The sequence below is a fragment of the Triticum aestivum genome, chromosome 4B (assembly GCF_018294505.1).
Source record: "Triticum aestivum cultivar Chinese Spring chromosome 4B, IWGSC CS RefSeq v2.1, whole genome shotgun sequence".
In the NCBI taxonomy this organism is placed as follows: Eukaryota; Viridiplantae; Streptophyta; class Magnoliopsida; order Poales; family Poaceae; genus Triticum; species Triticum aestivum.
This window is the reverse complement of record NC_057804.1, coordinates 88,697,782-88,709,286: the sequence shown is the minus strand read 5'-3', so window position 1 is coordinate 88,709,286 and position 11,505 is coordinate 88,697,782. Positions and strand designations below refer to the sequence as shown.

The following is an 11,505-nucleotide window of genomic DNA, read 5'->3' as shown; positions in this document are numbered from 1 at the left end:
TGCATGGCAGCTCTGGTGCGGCAGCAAGTGGGAGGAGAAAGAAAGAATTGAAGGGGAGGAAGTGGACGACGCGGGGCCAGATCAGACGGTTCATTACAGTCGTATCGGGCGGCTGTGCGGCGCGCCGGCGCTTATCAATGCCCTACAAAATAAGAGCATCTCCAATAGCATGTGTATATTTGGATGTCTATATATTCATATAGACAATGGTCTAAAAAGATTCTCTCATATACACATTCAGTTTTGCATCAGAACGTCTATATACAGGGACCATGACGGGTGGGCCATTGCTGGGGAGAGGAAGAAATCATGACTACAGCTGAGTTTAGACAACGCCTTGACATTGTCTAGGCGTGAACATTGCCGAGGTCGATTTAGAGGATGTGTATATTTGGACGACCATATAGACAAGCTATTGGACGCCTGTTTTGGGCTCACGTCGTGAAAAACGAGTATAGACATCCATATAGACAAGCTATTGGAGATGCTCTAAGTGTCTTAACTTTGTACTAACGTTAGTACTAAGATCGAGACACTTATTTTGGGACGGAGGGAGTATTATCCTCCCAGTTCAAATACGCGTCATCTTTTTTTTATTTTTTTGCTTTACATGAAATACGCGTCAGGACCGAATCGCAAAGCAAATAGTCAACTGCCGGCCGAGTCGTACTCGTGCACACGTCGGTTCGACGGACAGTTCGTCCGCAGCTGCCAAAATTGCCAAATCATCATCCCCACCGTTTCCTTTCCCCCTCCTCCGCCGCTCCCGTCCCCTCCCCTCCGCGACCGAAACAATGGGCGTCCTCCCTTCAATCTGACGCCCCAATCCATGAGAACCCCCGCGCCACAATCCGATCTTGCCGCCCCAGGATGTCCCTGCCCGACGTCGTGTACAGGTGATTGCCCTCATACCATCTACTCGTCCCAATTTGTCCGGTTAGGTGTCTTGGGTTGTTCGGGCGGGAATTAGGGACGGGTTCTTGGAGTCTCCGGCGGATTGGCTACGGGCTAGGCTCTCAGGTACTGGGCTGTTCTACGAAGGTGGCTCTGCTAGGTTCTGAGCTTTCCGAATGAGTATATCTTGGTGTCTTAATTTAGGAATCAAGAACCTAGGATAAAGAATCTGTTGCCTGTTACATAATTATTAGTTGGTGTAGAATTTACTCCTACTTCACGTGGGATATGTCTACTCGTGATAATGGATGCTTTTTGTTGTCTGATAAACAGAATTCTTGGTTTGCATATGCTTGTTCTGCAAATTGGGCTATCCATCCATGGCCTCCATGTACAACAATTCTGTTTTTTTTTTTTTTTTTTGCGAATAAGAATAGAATGTCTTATTTTGTAGCTTGGTGGTAGTCGACTTTATGATATCAGGAATATTCATGGTGCTGGAGCTTTTGGAGCGCAATTAATTAATTGAAACGTATAAGTAGAGATCCATCTATTTGGCGTGTGCTTTCTTGGGGATTCTCCTTGCATATAATGTTCATACACCTTGTTACACGTGGACATGCTGACGTGAACGTATGAAACTTGAAACGTTTGTGTTGCCACAGAGTTTGTGTAGAATTAGTTGGTGTAGAATCTGTTGGTGTAGAATTATAAAGAATCTGTTCCCTACTGCATAATTAGTTGGTGTAGAATTTACTCCTACTTCACTCGGGATATCTCTACTCGCGATAATGGATGCTTTTTGTTGTCTGATAAACAGAATTCTTGGTTTGCATATGCTTGTTGTGCGAATTGGGCTATCCATCCATGGCCTCCATGTACAACAATTCTGGTTATTATTTTTTGCGAATAAGAATAGAATTTCCTACTTTGTAGCTTGGTGATAGTCGACTTTATGATATCAGGAATATTCATGGTGCTGGAGCTTTTGGAGCGCAATTAATTAATTGAAACGTATAAGTAGAGATCCATCTATTTGGCGCGTGCTTTCTTGGGGATTCTCCTTGCATGATAATGCTCATACACCGTGTTACACGTGGAAATGCTGAAGTGAACGTATGAAACTTGAAACGTTTGTGTTGCCATGGAGTTTGTCCTTTAAGTACCTGCACCATCCGCAATCTTGCAACCATCTAGCATTTAACCTCGCACCACTAGGCATTACAATTGGTAAGTGGGGATTTGCCATGTTCTAAAAGTGGATCATACGAGGCATCACCAAAGATTCCTTTTCAACTGGCAAAGAATATTCTTATAATTTTTTATTTTCTGAATTCAGGCTTTTTCTTTGGTTTGACTTGTTTGTTTTCTTCAATAGTAGAATCGTAATGTTTGATACTAAGTACTTATATATTTACAGCAGTAAACAGTCTCTTGACTATCGCTGAACAGTAATGCCTTGCATTTCTGTGATTGTTCTTTATCAATGCTGCAATAAAAAAATATTGTGAAGGAATCTCGGGAAGAATTTAGGGTTGATACACATTGGGTAAACGGAACCTGTTATTGATAAGTATTGACATATATGGATCTTTTTTGTTGGCATTATATTACATAATTCTTATTACTAACAGTTAAGTATCAGCTTGATTGTTTCGCCATTTTTTTTTACCCAAGTACTATATTTTACCTTTCTGGTGACATAATGTTACATGACTCTTATTGCTAATAACAGCTAAGTACCAGCTTGATGGTTTCACCAGTTTTTTTGGGCTACTATGCCCCTTCTGTACAAAACATTTTTGGTACTGTACGGTGTTTTCTTTCCTTTTCTGCATGATTTTTTGACAATAATTACATGTCTATTGGCAGCTGTGGATCCTGTGGATATGCTCTAAATCTTTCATCTTCTAACAGAAGCACATCTGACGTAGGATCCTCGTACCAAAAATCTCTGAAGAAGGGTCTGATTTCATTCACTTCTATTGATCTCAGCCGTTTTACTCAGGTTGACGAGATATCTTGTTTTCCTTTCCTTACCTGGCGTAGCTACCGGCCAAAAACTAAGCTTCTGTGCCGAAAATGTGGATCATCTATTGGCTATGGATACGGTGAGCCACCTGTATTGTGTAGCTTTGATCCAGCAAGTTCTTCCTCGGGTACATCCCAAAACTATTTAATAAAGATCCAGTCTCTCCGACTTTCAGACGGTACTCAATAATTGGTCAAGTGTAGTCAGAATATGGAAAAAGAGATGATGGATAACAGCATAGAAGGCTGTATCAGTTGCCTTTCTGATGATTGCTTGCTTTCTATATTTAACAAGCTTGAAAGTGAATCGGACAGGAATGCTTTTGGGTTAACTTGTAAGAATTGGTTCAAGGTTCGAAACATTGCTCGAAAATCGCTAATATTTCATTTCTCATTTGATACTAAAGTATACAAGGAGCATGCCCAGTGCCTTCCAAAGATGTTGGCCCGTTCTCCATATCTTAAGTTGATATCCCTTGCGGGGCTTAATGAGCTATCTGATTCAGCTCTGTATGAAGTGGGAGTTTCTGGAACATCTTTGCAGTCCTTCTCATTGTACTCCTGTTCTGGCATAACAGATGATGGTCTAGCACAAGTGTCAATCGGATGTCCTAATTTGGTTATAGTGGAACTTTACCGCTGCTTAAATATCACCGATCTTGGTTTGGAAAGTCTTTCCAAGGGCTGTCATTCTTTGAAGAGTCTTAACCTTGGTTACTGCACAGCCATTTCAGATCGAGGGATTAGTTCAATCTTTAGGAATTGCCGAAACATTTGTGCACTCATCATATCATATTGCAGAGGTGTATCTGGTGTTGGATTTAGAGGTTGCCCAAGTACACTTTCTTACCTAGAAGCTGAGTCCTGCATGCTTTCTCCAGAGGGAATGCTAGACATATCGAGTGGTGGTGGACTCCAGTACATAAATTTGTATAATCTAAGGAGTTCAGCTGGGCTGGATTGCCTAGGTGGAGTTGGCAGTATGAAGAAACTCCGAGTTCTGAATCTGAGGATGTGCCGCAATCTTACTGATGATTCTGTGGTGGCAATAGCTAGCGGGTGTCCGTTGATTGAGGAGTGGAGCCTTGCTGTCTGTCATGGCGTCCGCTTACCTGGTTGGTCGGCGATTGGATTGAACTGCAACAAGCTAAGAATTCTTCATGTGAACCGTTGCAGAAACATATGCGACCAAGGATTGCAGGCTCTCAAGGACGGATGTGTGCGCCTTGAGGTCTTGCATATACATGGCTGTGGAAAGATTACAAATAATGGCCTGGCACTGTTCAGCATTACTAGGCCTAGTGTGAAGCAAATGGTGGATGAAGCCATGTCCATTGGCCCCTCCATCGAGGATTTATTCCGGTTGCAGTGATCGGGAACTCTGAAAGTTTAGTTAGAACTTTGAAGTTTTGACTTGAGCAAGGCGCCAGCCCTTGTTGTCACCAGTGTGTTTGTCATTACAGCAAGGTGATTGGTTCTTTGACCATCACCATGTGTGCATTCTATTTGTTCCGGTTCATACTTATTTGGTTGATGATGTAAAGGATGTTGCAGACATAACCATAACTATACAAATGAACTGTAAGAAGTCAGTTTGGTGCTACCGTTATTTGCATGTTCCCGCTCTGGTTTTTGGCTGTAAAGTGCTGTCATGAAATTTGATACTAGCTAAATCTATTGTCTTATTTAGTCATTTTCAAAGCACTTGAAAGTTTAATGTGATTCGTAACCATTCCCCGAAACCAAAGCTTGACCTTCAGTTCCTACAAATCATTACAAGAACCAAAAAGTCCTTACCAGTATAAGAAGTAATTCGTTTATACTTGTGTAAGAGTTGTGTAGGTCTGCACCAAATTGGAACTACGATCGGTCAAATAGTAATCACCTAACTCCACAGATCAGCAACACTGTAACATGAAACTGCCACATACTCATACACTTGCTGATGGCCTAATAACTTCAGAAATAATAAGTGATCGTACACTCAGAATCCTTCCCCTTTTTGAAGTGTGCATGTGTACTGCCACAATTCATTGGTATTACTAATGGTACATCGGCAAAAATTTGTACAAAGGTGAAATAAAACTACCACAGGCAAAACCTATCTGAGACCCAGAGTAGCCCACTCAGCTACTCAATGCGCCAAGACCTTCTCAGTGGTGTGCTCAACAGCCACATAGTTCCAGATGGCCGACAGCTTGAGTAGGAACATTGTTGAACCCCTTGGCAACGGTTTAGATCAGCGCCACGCTAAAGCCATAACATGTCATGAGTAAAACACTGTGTTTTGCACCATGCGGCATCACCCTGACCTATTGACCAGATATAAAGCTACTACCCGAAGAAGCTCCAGTGGCACATGGAACATCTCGTACTTGAACTTTCATGATGCGTGCCCCGGTGGTGTCTAGTACATCAAGGCATTCCTGGAGATCAGCATCGCTCGCTAAAATCACCCATTCATCCTCATCATCCTTGTACTTGAGCTGAAATGCGCCAACTGATAGCTTCAGCCTCTTTGCGATTTCTTCAAGCAGATCCTGGTATTTCATGGATGGTAGTAATTTCAACCTTACAGTGTCATCCTTGTAAGCGGCCTTCACAACTATGCTCGCATTGCTTCCATCTACTGGTCGACTCTTCAAGCATTTCTTCAAAGTCCCATCACTCGATGTACCGCCACTGGAGCAATCTGTCATGCTGGAAGAAGATGCCAGGCTTTGCTCAACAATCGCATTAGACTTGTCTGTTTCTATCTCAATTTTCCATTGCTGAGGCATAGAAATAGAATTCCACAATACATTCTTTTGCTCAGCTCCCTCAACCCACATCTCCATACCGCCAGGACAGATCATTTCTTTTGTAAGATATGAATCGTTTGACGCATCCTGACACTCTGACCCTTTTGATGTTCTACCAAAATGTGAATTTCGAGATAACCCTCCAGGATTCAAGTTAATATGAGTTTCGCTCCTTTTCTCATTCTGTGCTTTGTGGGGTACAGCTTGGCCTAGATGTTCTCTTTTGTATGCATCATAATCAGGTTGGAACTTACGGCATTCAGTGGGCAGGGAATCAGAACTTCGATGTTCAACATTCATCATCGAAGGCTCTTCAGTATGGGAAACAGATGAAACAATACATCCAGTGGCAGGATCATATTTTATCACTCCATCCACTTCGTGTACAGTACTTATCACATTCTGAATCTTCTCTAGTGACCGATTTACCTTCTTTATCTTACGAGATGGCCACCTTGATATTCCATGCTGCCGGCATATCCTTTTCAGTGTTGTAGGACAAACTGCAAAGGAACAAAAGATTCCTTAAGTTCCTTCACCTAGAGCTTCATATGGTTACTTGGATTTTTCTAATGGTGGTGTGCTTTGTTCAGATTCACCACCTAACTGAATAACAACCATTGATTTGTATAAATATATACCAGCAAATGACTGACAGCATAAAGAGCTTACCACCAATGCTCTTTGCAGCATCTTTTAAACTGCCAGCAAAGTATTGCTGAAGGATTTTCAAGCTAACATGCTTCTCCGTTGAGCTGCGTATTTTCAGCCCATCAGATGTAGATTCCTGAAGGAGAGTCAAGCTAACATTCTTCCCTGTTGAGCTGCAGTTTTCAAAATTTTGAGATGTAGTGCCAGGTTCAAACTGCAAAACAAATGAAATGAGATTAGACATTAGTTTTAAATTTGTAGGGCATGTTTTATACTGAGATACCCTTACGCTCAACAGCCTCCTGATCCAATCAGACTTTGATCCGATAAGAGCTTTTAGATATTTACGACCGTATACAGTATCAAAACAGATGTAGATGAACCCCATAGAGAGTACTATCATAATGAAAACGAACAATCACGACAAAAGAGAAGAAATTTGGCGAGGCTGACCATAAACACAACCTCAGAAAAGCACAAGGGTTGTCACTCTCTCACAGCCATATCACTCCTTTAGGACCCTTGGATCTTGTCCTATACAAGAATCTAGTGCTGAAGAAACCTAGTCTCTTATCCGCCTTTCTTGTTTTTTTCAGAACAATCCTATCCTCTCGCTTTAGTCTTGTATTACTTGATTGCTCGGGTTGTGTTCCTTTGGCCAGCAACGTCACACGTTCCCACTTGACCACTGAGGACTCCCATTTCGCGTAGGATTCCTCGAGGATTTCTTATAGCAGATGTGTTTGAATTCTAATTGGTTTAGGATATAGTCTCTGTTTCAAAATATTCATCTAACATAACTACTACATTAGTTTATGGAAAATATATAACGGCATTCAGATCTCTAGATCTGCATTATAAACTGGAAAGATGTTTGAACTTCTCAGCTACAAAGACTTAATAAGATTCAAAATCGATATGGTGTAATCGTATACATGTTTTATTTCTAGGACGCATTTTAGTTAAGCTCTGCAAAACCTAAGAACGCCTTTTGATGAAATATTAAAAGAAGTTGACAAGATGATGCAGCAGGAACAGATATCTACAACTATATGCAGTACAATACAAGGAAATGAGCCCAAAAAATGTTATGCAGGAAACTTTTCCTTGTTGACCAAAATTTCAGTACATCTACAACTATATTGCAGTACTTTGTTGACCAAAGTTCCAACTTACGGGCCTTTATTATGGACTGGAGCACAGAAAGCCTGGAGCAATCAGAAGACAGAGAGGAGAGAAAGGAGGGAGATAAAAGTTGAGAATGAAAAAAGAACCTTGGCATATTTTTTATCCGCCAGTTGCTCAACACTGTTTTTTATCTGATTTTCTAAAGGCACATTTATTTTGACTTCACTGGATACATCAATTTGGTTACATGAACTAATAGAAACATCAGACGACGAGCATCTTATTTCTGATCGCATTGTTGTGGTGTTTTCCTTCAGTTCAGCATCTGAAACTGTTCTCAGACTACTGCATACTCTTTGCATGGTCATTGAGATGTCGTCAAGTAAGAGCTGTTGTTCTTCACGAACTTTGCATGTCAGTGGAAGGAAAAACTCTAGCACATAGTCATCATTGCCAGTGTATGTGCTACGCAACCTGATAGCAACAGCAGCATGAAGACCAAACTTACGGGCATGATGTGCCAGCGGATAATCATGCATATCATATTCTCTCACATCGGATGAGAAGAAGGGATGATTTGATAAAATTGCATTTCCAGCAACACCTTGTCCTTTCTCAAGGGGGTGTTCTGCACAGGCACGGAGGAAATCATGCATTCTCATGTCATTGATGTAACAGGCAGATTCTTGAACGCAAAGGACATCTTTGTTCCTCAGACCAAACTTTATAGCCTGGTCACCATACTCTGCTGACACATTCAAACTGCTGTTGGGGCAAACTGGAATCCATGCAAGTGCCAAAGGTAGCATGTGTGTATGGCAAACAGCTCGGAGAACATCCAATATTTCCGTCAATACTGATTGCTGATTCCTAGTAAGGCTCTGCAACATAGAGTATTGAGTTAAATTTCAACAATTATGTTGACACATGTCTTTTCTGTGCACTGGACGCAACAGTAATACATAATGGTACCTGAGGATGTGTCCTTGCTCGCACAGTGCTCAGATGAACAGACTGCAAGATTACAAATGTCACAATTAATATTATGAGAAATGCTTTGGGCTTACAGATCATATGTGTACAGGCTTAGATTGGAACAGAAAATTAGCACCCATTTTGGAAATACAGTTCATGTATAATAATTCTACTAATTTCATCGACTCATTTCCGTGTTTGAACTGTAGATAGTTTCAAACATATTTGTAAAAATAAGTTTGTACCGCATTTGAGAAGTCAAACTTTACAAACCAAGTTTATAGAGAAAGCTATTTATATGTAAAAAATACCAGCTATATATAATATGAAAATATGTCTCATGATTATGTAGTTGGTATTCTAGATGTAGATATTTATCTCTACAAACTTGGTCAAAGTTTGTAAAGTTTGATATCCAAAAAGTCAATATACACTATATATTATGGAACAGAGGGAGTACTTTGATAAGAATCAACATATGTGTAAGAAAGCTAAAAACCGTAAAATATCTTATGCTAAAACTTCCATATGAATAATTGAAGGAAGTGCTTTTTATGGAGCATATACAGTACTACAGTGCACTTCCACTACCACTACTGTGAGTTCTGAGAAGAAGATTGAAGAAAATACATTTGTCCAGTTGTCTAGTTTGAAAGTAGTGCCACTAAGCAGATTACCTTTTTCACTACATAACATTTTTTAGTAACTTTTTAAGTAATCTAGTTCGCAAGTGAAGAGTGCAAGGTGTACACCAATAATGGGGTTCCACTGAGCACATAATTTTTTTTATCAGGTGCACTAAAAGCACATCACCTCTCTTGATTATACAAACTTGATACTATCTGCTTCAGTTCATGATATTGTGCCTGTTTAGTATAACATATGAATCTGTAATGAACTGCAAAGAAAACAATGACGAAGCAATGATTTCAGCAGTAACCAAATTTGCAACTGGATAAACTGTATCAGCTTAATCCGACAGTATACTTTAATAAAAGAAGTTATTATACTGGAAGCAAGCAGTTAGATAAAAAGAAAAGGTAATCAAGAAATAATCATCAACCTGCAGAGCATTAGAAAGGTTGTCCATCTCTGAGCAAAAGTTATCCTTTTCCTGTGTCATGACTACTTCCAACACAGCACAGCAAGAGCCGCCACTTGAGTTGAAAACCGGCATGGCAAGGGATCCCCGGACTTCATTGCGAATCGCATAGTCTACCCTCAAGAACTCTGAAGTGTTGTAGTACATCACGTTCGATGTCCACTCTGGCATACCGGATATGAAAACACGCCCAGGCAATCCAGGAAACAGACCAGGTCCTTCTGTGGCTGAGAATGTGAACTGCCTAGAGACTTCCCTGTACCCTGTGAGCCTCTCATCAAGCAAGAAAGGCTGGTCAGAGGTGGTCAGCACTTGGTGATCTCCATTTCTTACAGGGATCCAAACTTGCACAAGGACTGGCCCAGCAGTTGATGCTTCTTTAAGCATGGCCAATGCCCTGAGCATCCTCTCCATCAGGGTGACGCCACCATAAACTGTCTTTGGGACAGTGGGAGCGCTAACGTTCATGACCTCGTTAGAGGCTAAACTGACAGAGCAATCACTACCATCAGTAATGGAAACATCACCTTGCTCCTCAGCATCCACAGAAGGTGGTGAAGGTGAGATATGTGTCACCTGCTGCACAGGTGAAACACTGAAAGACGGCAAGATACCGTCACTAAATGAAGGACCGGCGCCGAGCTCTGGGAAACTGTCAAGGTCATCAAACCCTGAGAGCATGAGCAGGTCCATGTCCGAGCCCCCACCGCTGTAATCTGGTGTCCCATTCTCATCCATGCCTGACCTTTCTCCTCCCAAGATCAAATCTTTCTGAACCAAAACACAAAGAATTTCTATTCCTGCAGAGACATTTACTTTTAGCAACATCTAACGAAATCCTACTAATCTTCCATAGTGCAGAATTTACACTTTCATCTACCCAGAAGGGAACAATTTTGCACAATAAAGCACACATATGGCAACGACTAATACACATGAAGTGAGATTTCCCTTCCAAACCCTCAAAGAAAAAAAAATCCCTTCCAAAAATAAGCGAGATTTCATTATCATATATATCTGCTCCTCAGTACAAGAATTAGTCCTACTTAATGTCGAACAGTGCAGTTCTTGGAAAAATGAAGGGAAAAGGGAATAATTTCATGCAGCGCAGCAGTTCTTCAGGAAAGCAAGCTCAAAACAGAAACTCTGGGTGGGTCATGTCTCCTCATACCTCGGGTAATTCGTGGACGAAGAAACCAGAATCCAATCCGGGGGGAATGGAGCGCTGGCGCTCGACCCTCGCGACCTGATACCTAAGTAGCTGCGGAAGTGCACATGAACCCCCAACACAAGCCTGTCACCATCATCGCCACTTATTTTCTGTATAAAAAAGTGAAGATTTTTGTAGCGCACGACAGGGAATAAACTAGTTCTATAGAAGCGGCAGGACCGCTATGGATTCAAAGAGACGAGGTGAGGTGGTTGCTGGAGGAGATTCCCAAGATTCCCTCTCGCCGGGGGAGGAATGATAAGAGGGCGGCCGGTAGGGGAGGAACTCGGAACTCTTCTCCCCCTGCCACTGCTCTTCTGCTGTCCTTTTGCTCTCTGTTTGGTACTTGCACATACTCCGTACATCTTTCGGTCCATGCGCTTGAACTCTTTTGCTATTACAAACAGGTACCCGGATTTTAATTTTCTCCTAAGCTTGTTGATGAGATTTTTTTTGCACACAGTACATATTAATTGTTGAAGGGAGTTACTGTGTACTCCCTCCGTTCGATATTAACTGTCTCTCAAACGGATGCATCTAGCACTAAAATACGGCTAAATAGATTCGTCTAAGCCACAATTAGTACTGGACAGAGGGGGTATGATGTTAGGAAATCATGACAAAAAGTTATGAGGTTGTCTTAGAAGGTAATATGTGTTTTTATCTTTTATGGCATACAAGTGTTAACACATATATGAACAACGAGCCAAAGT

The 11,505-nt window shown here is 41.4% G+C and overlaps 2 protein-coding genes across 4 annotated transcripts in view; one reads left to right on the top strand and one right to left on the bottom strand.

The window, feature by feature from the left end:
• Positions 1-667: 667 nt before the first annotated feature.
• On the top strand, positions 668-4,528 carry LOC123091185 (F-box/LRR-repeat protein 12). Of its 3 annotated transcripts, XM_044512620.1 has the most exons (4): positions 686-896; positions 2,767-2,824; positions 2,903-3,005; positions 3,102-4,528. In XM_044512620.1, exon 4 carries the CDS (start codon positions 3,137-3,139, stop codon positions 4,295-4,297), a length of 1,161 nt encoding a protein of 386 aa, XP_044368555.1. In that variant the 5' UTR covers positions 686-896; positions 2,767-2,824; positions 2,903-3,005; positions 3,102-3,136; the 3' UTR covers positions 4,298-4,528. The 3 variants fall into 3 exon arrangements, with proteins under 3 accessions (XP_044368553.1, XP_044368555.1, XP_044368554.1); XM_044512619.1 differs by having other exon boundaries at positions 687-896; positions 2,903-4,528; XM_044512618.1 differs by having other exon boundaries at positions 668-896; positions 2,767-4,528.
• A 312-nt stretch (positions 4,529-4,840) lies between these two features.
• Positions 4,841-11,505, bottom strand: part of LOC123089987 (protein NLP2) — a 7,348-nt gene continuing 683 nt past the window's right edge. The window contains exons 2-7 of the mRNA XM_044511495.1: positions 10,754-10,835; positions 9,544-10,382; positions 8,478-8,519; positions 7,652-8,386; positions 6,399-6,591; positions 4,841-6,229 (exon numbers count right to left, since the gene is read on the bottom strand). Coding sequence (XP_044367430.1) covers positions 5,238-6,229; positions 6,399-6,591; positions 7,652-8,386; positions 8,478-8,519; positions 9,544-10,382; positions 10,754-10,835 — 2,883 coding nt within the window. The 3' untranslated portion in view covers positions 4,841-5,237. The remainder of the gene's footprint in view (positions 6,230-6,398; positions 6,592-7,651; positions 8,387-8,477; positions 8,520-9,543; positions 10,383-10,753; positions 10,836-11,505) is intronic.

What these genes read in the sequence shown, in the direction of transcription:
- LOC123091185 (XM_044512618.1), top strand. Translation starts at nt 3,137, where the DNA reads ATGGAAAAAGAGATGATGGATAACAGCATAGAAGGCTGTATCAGTTGC.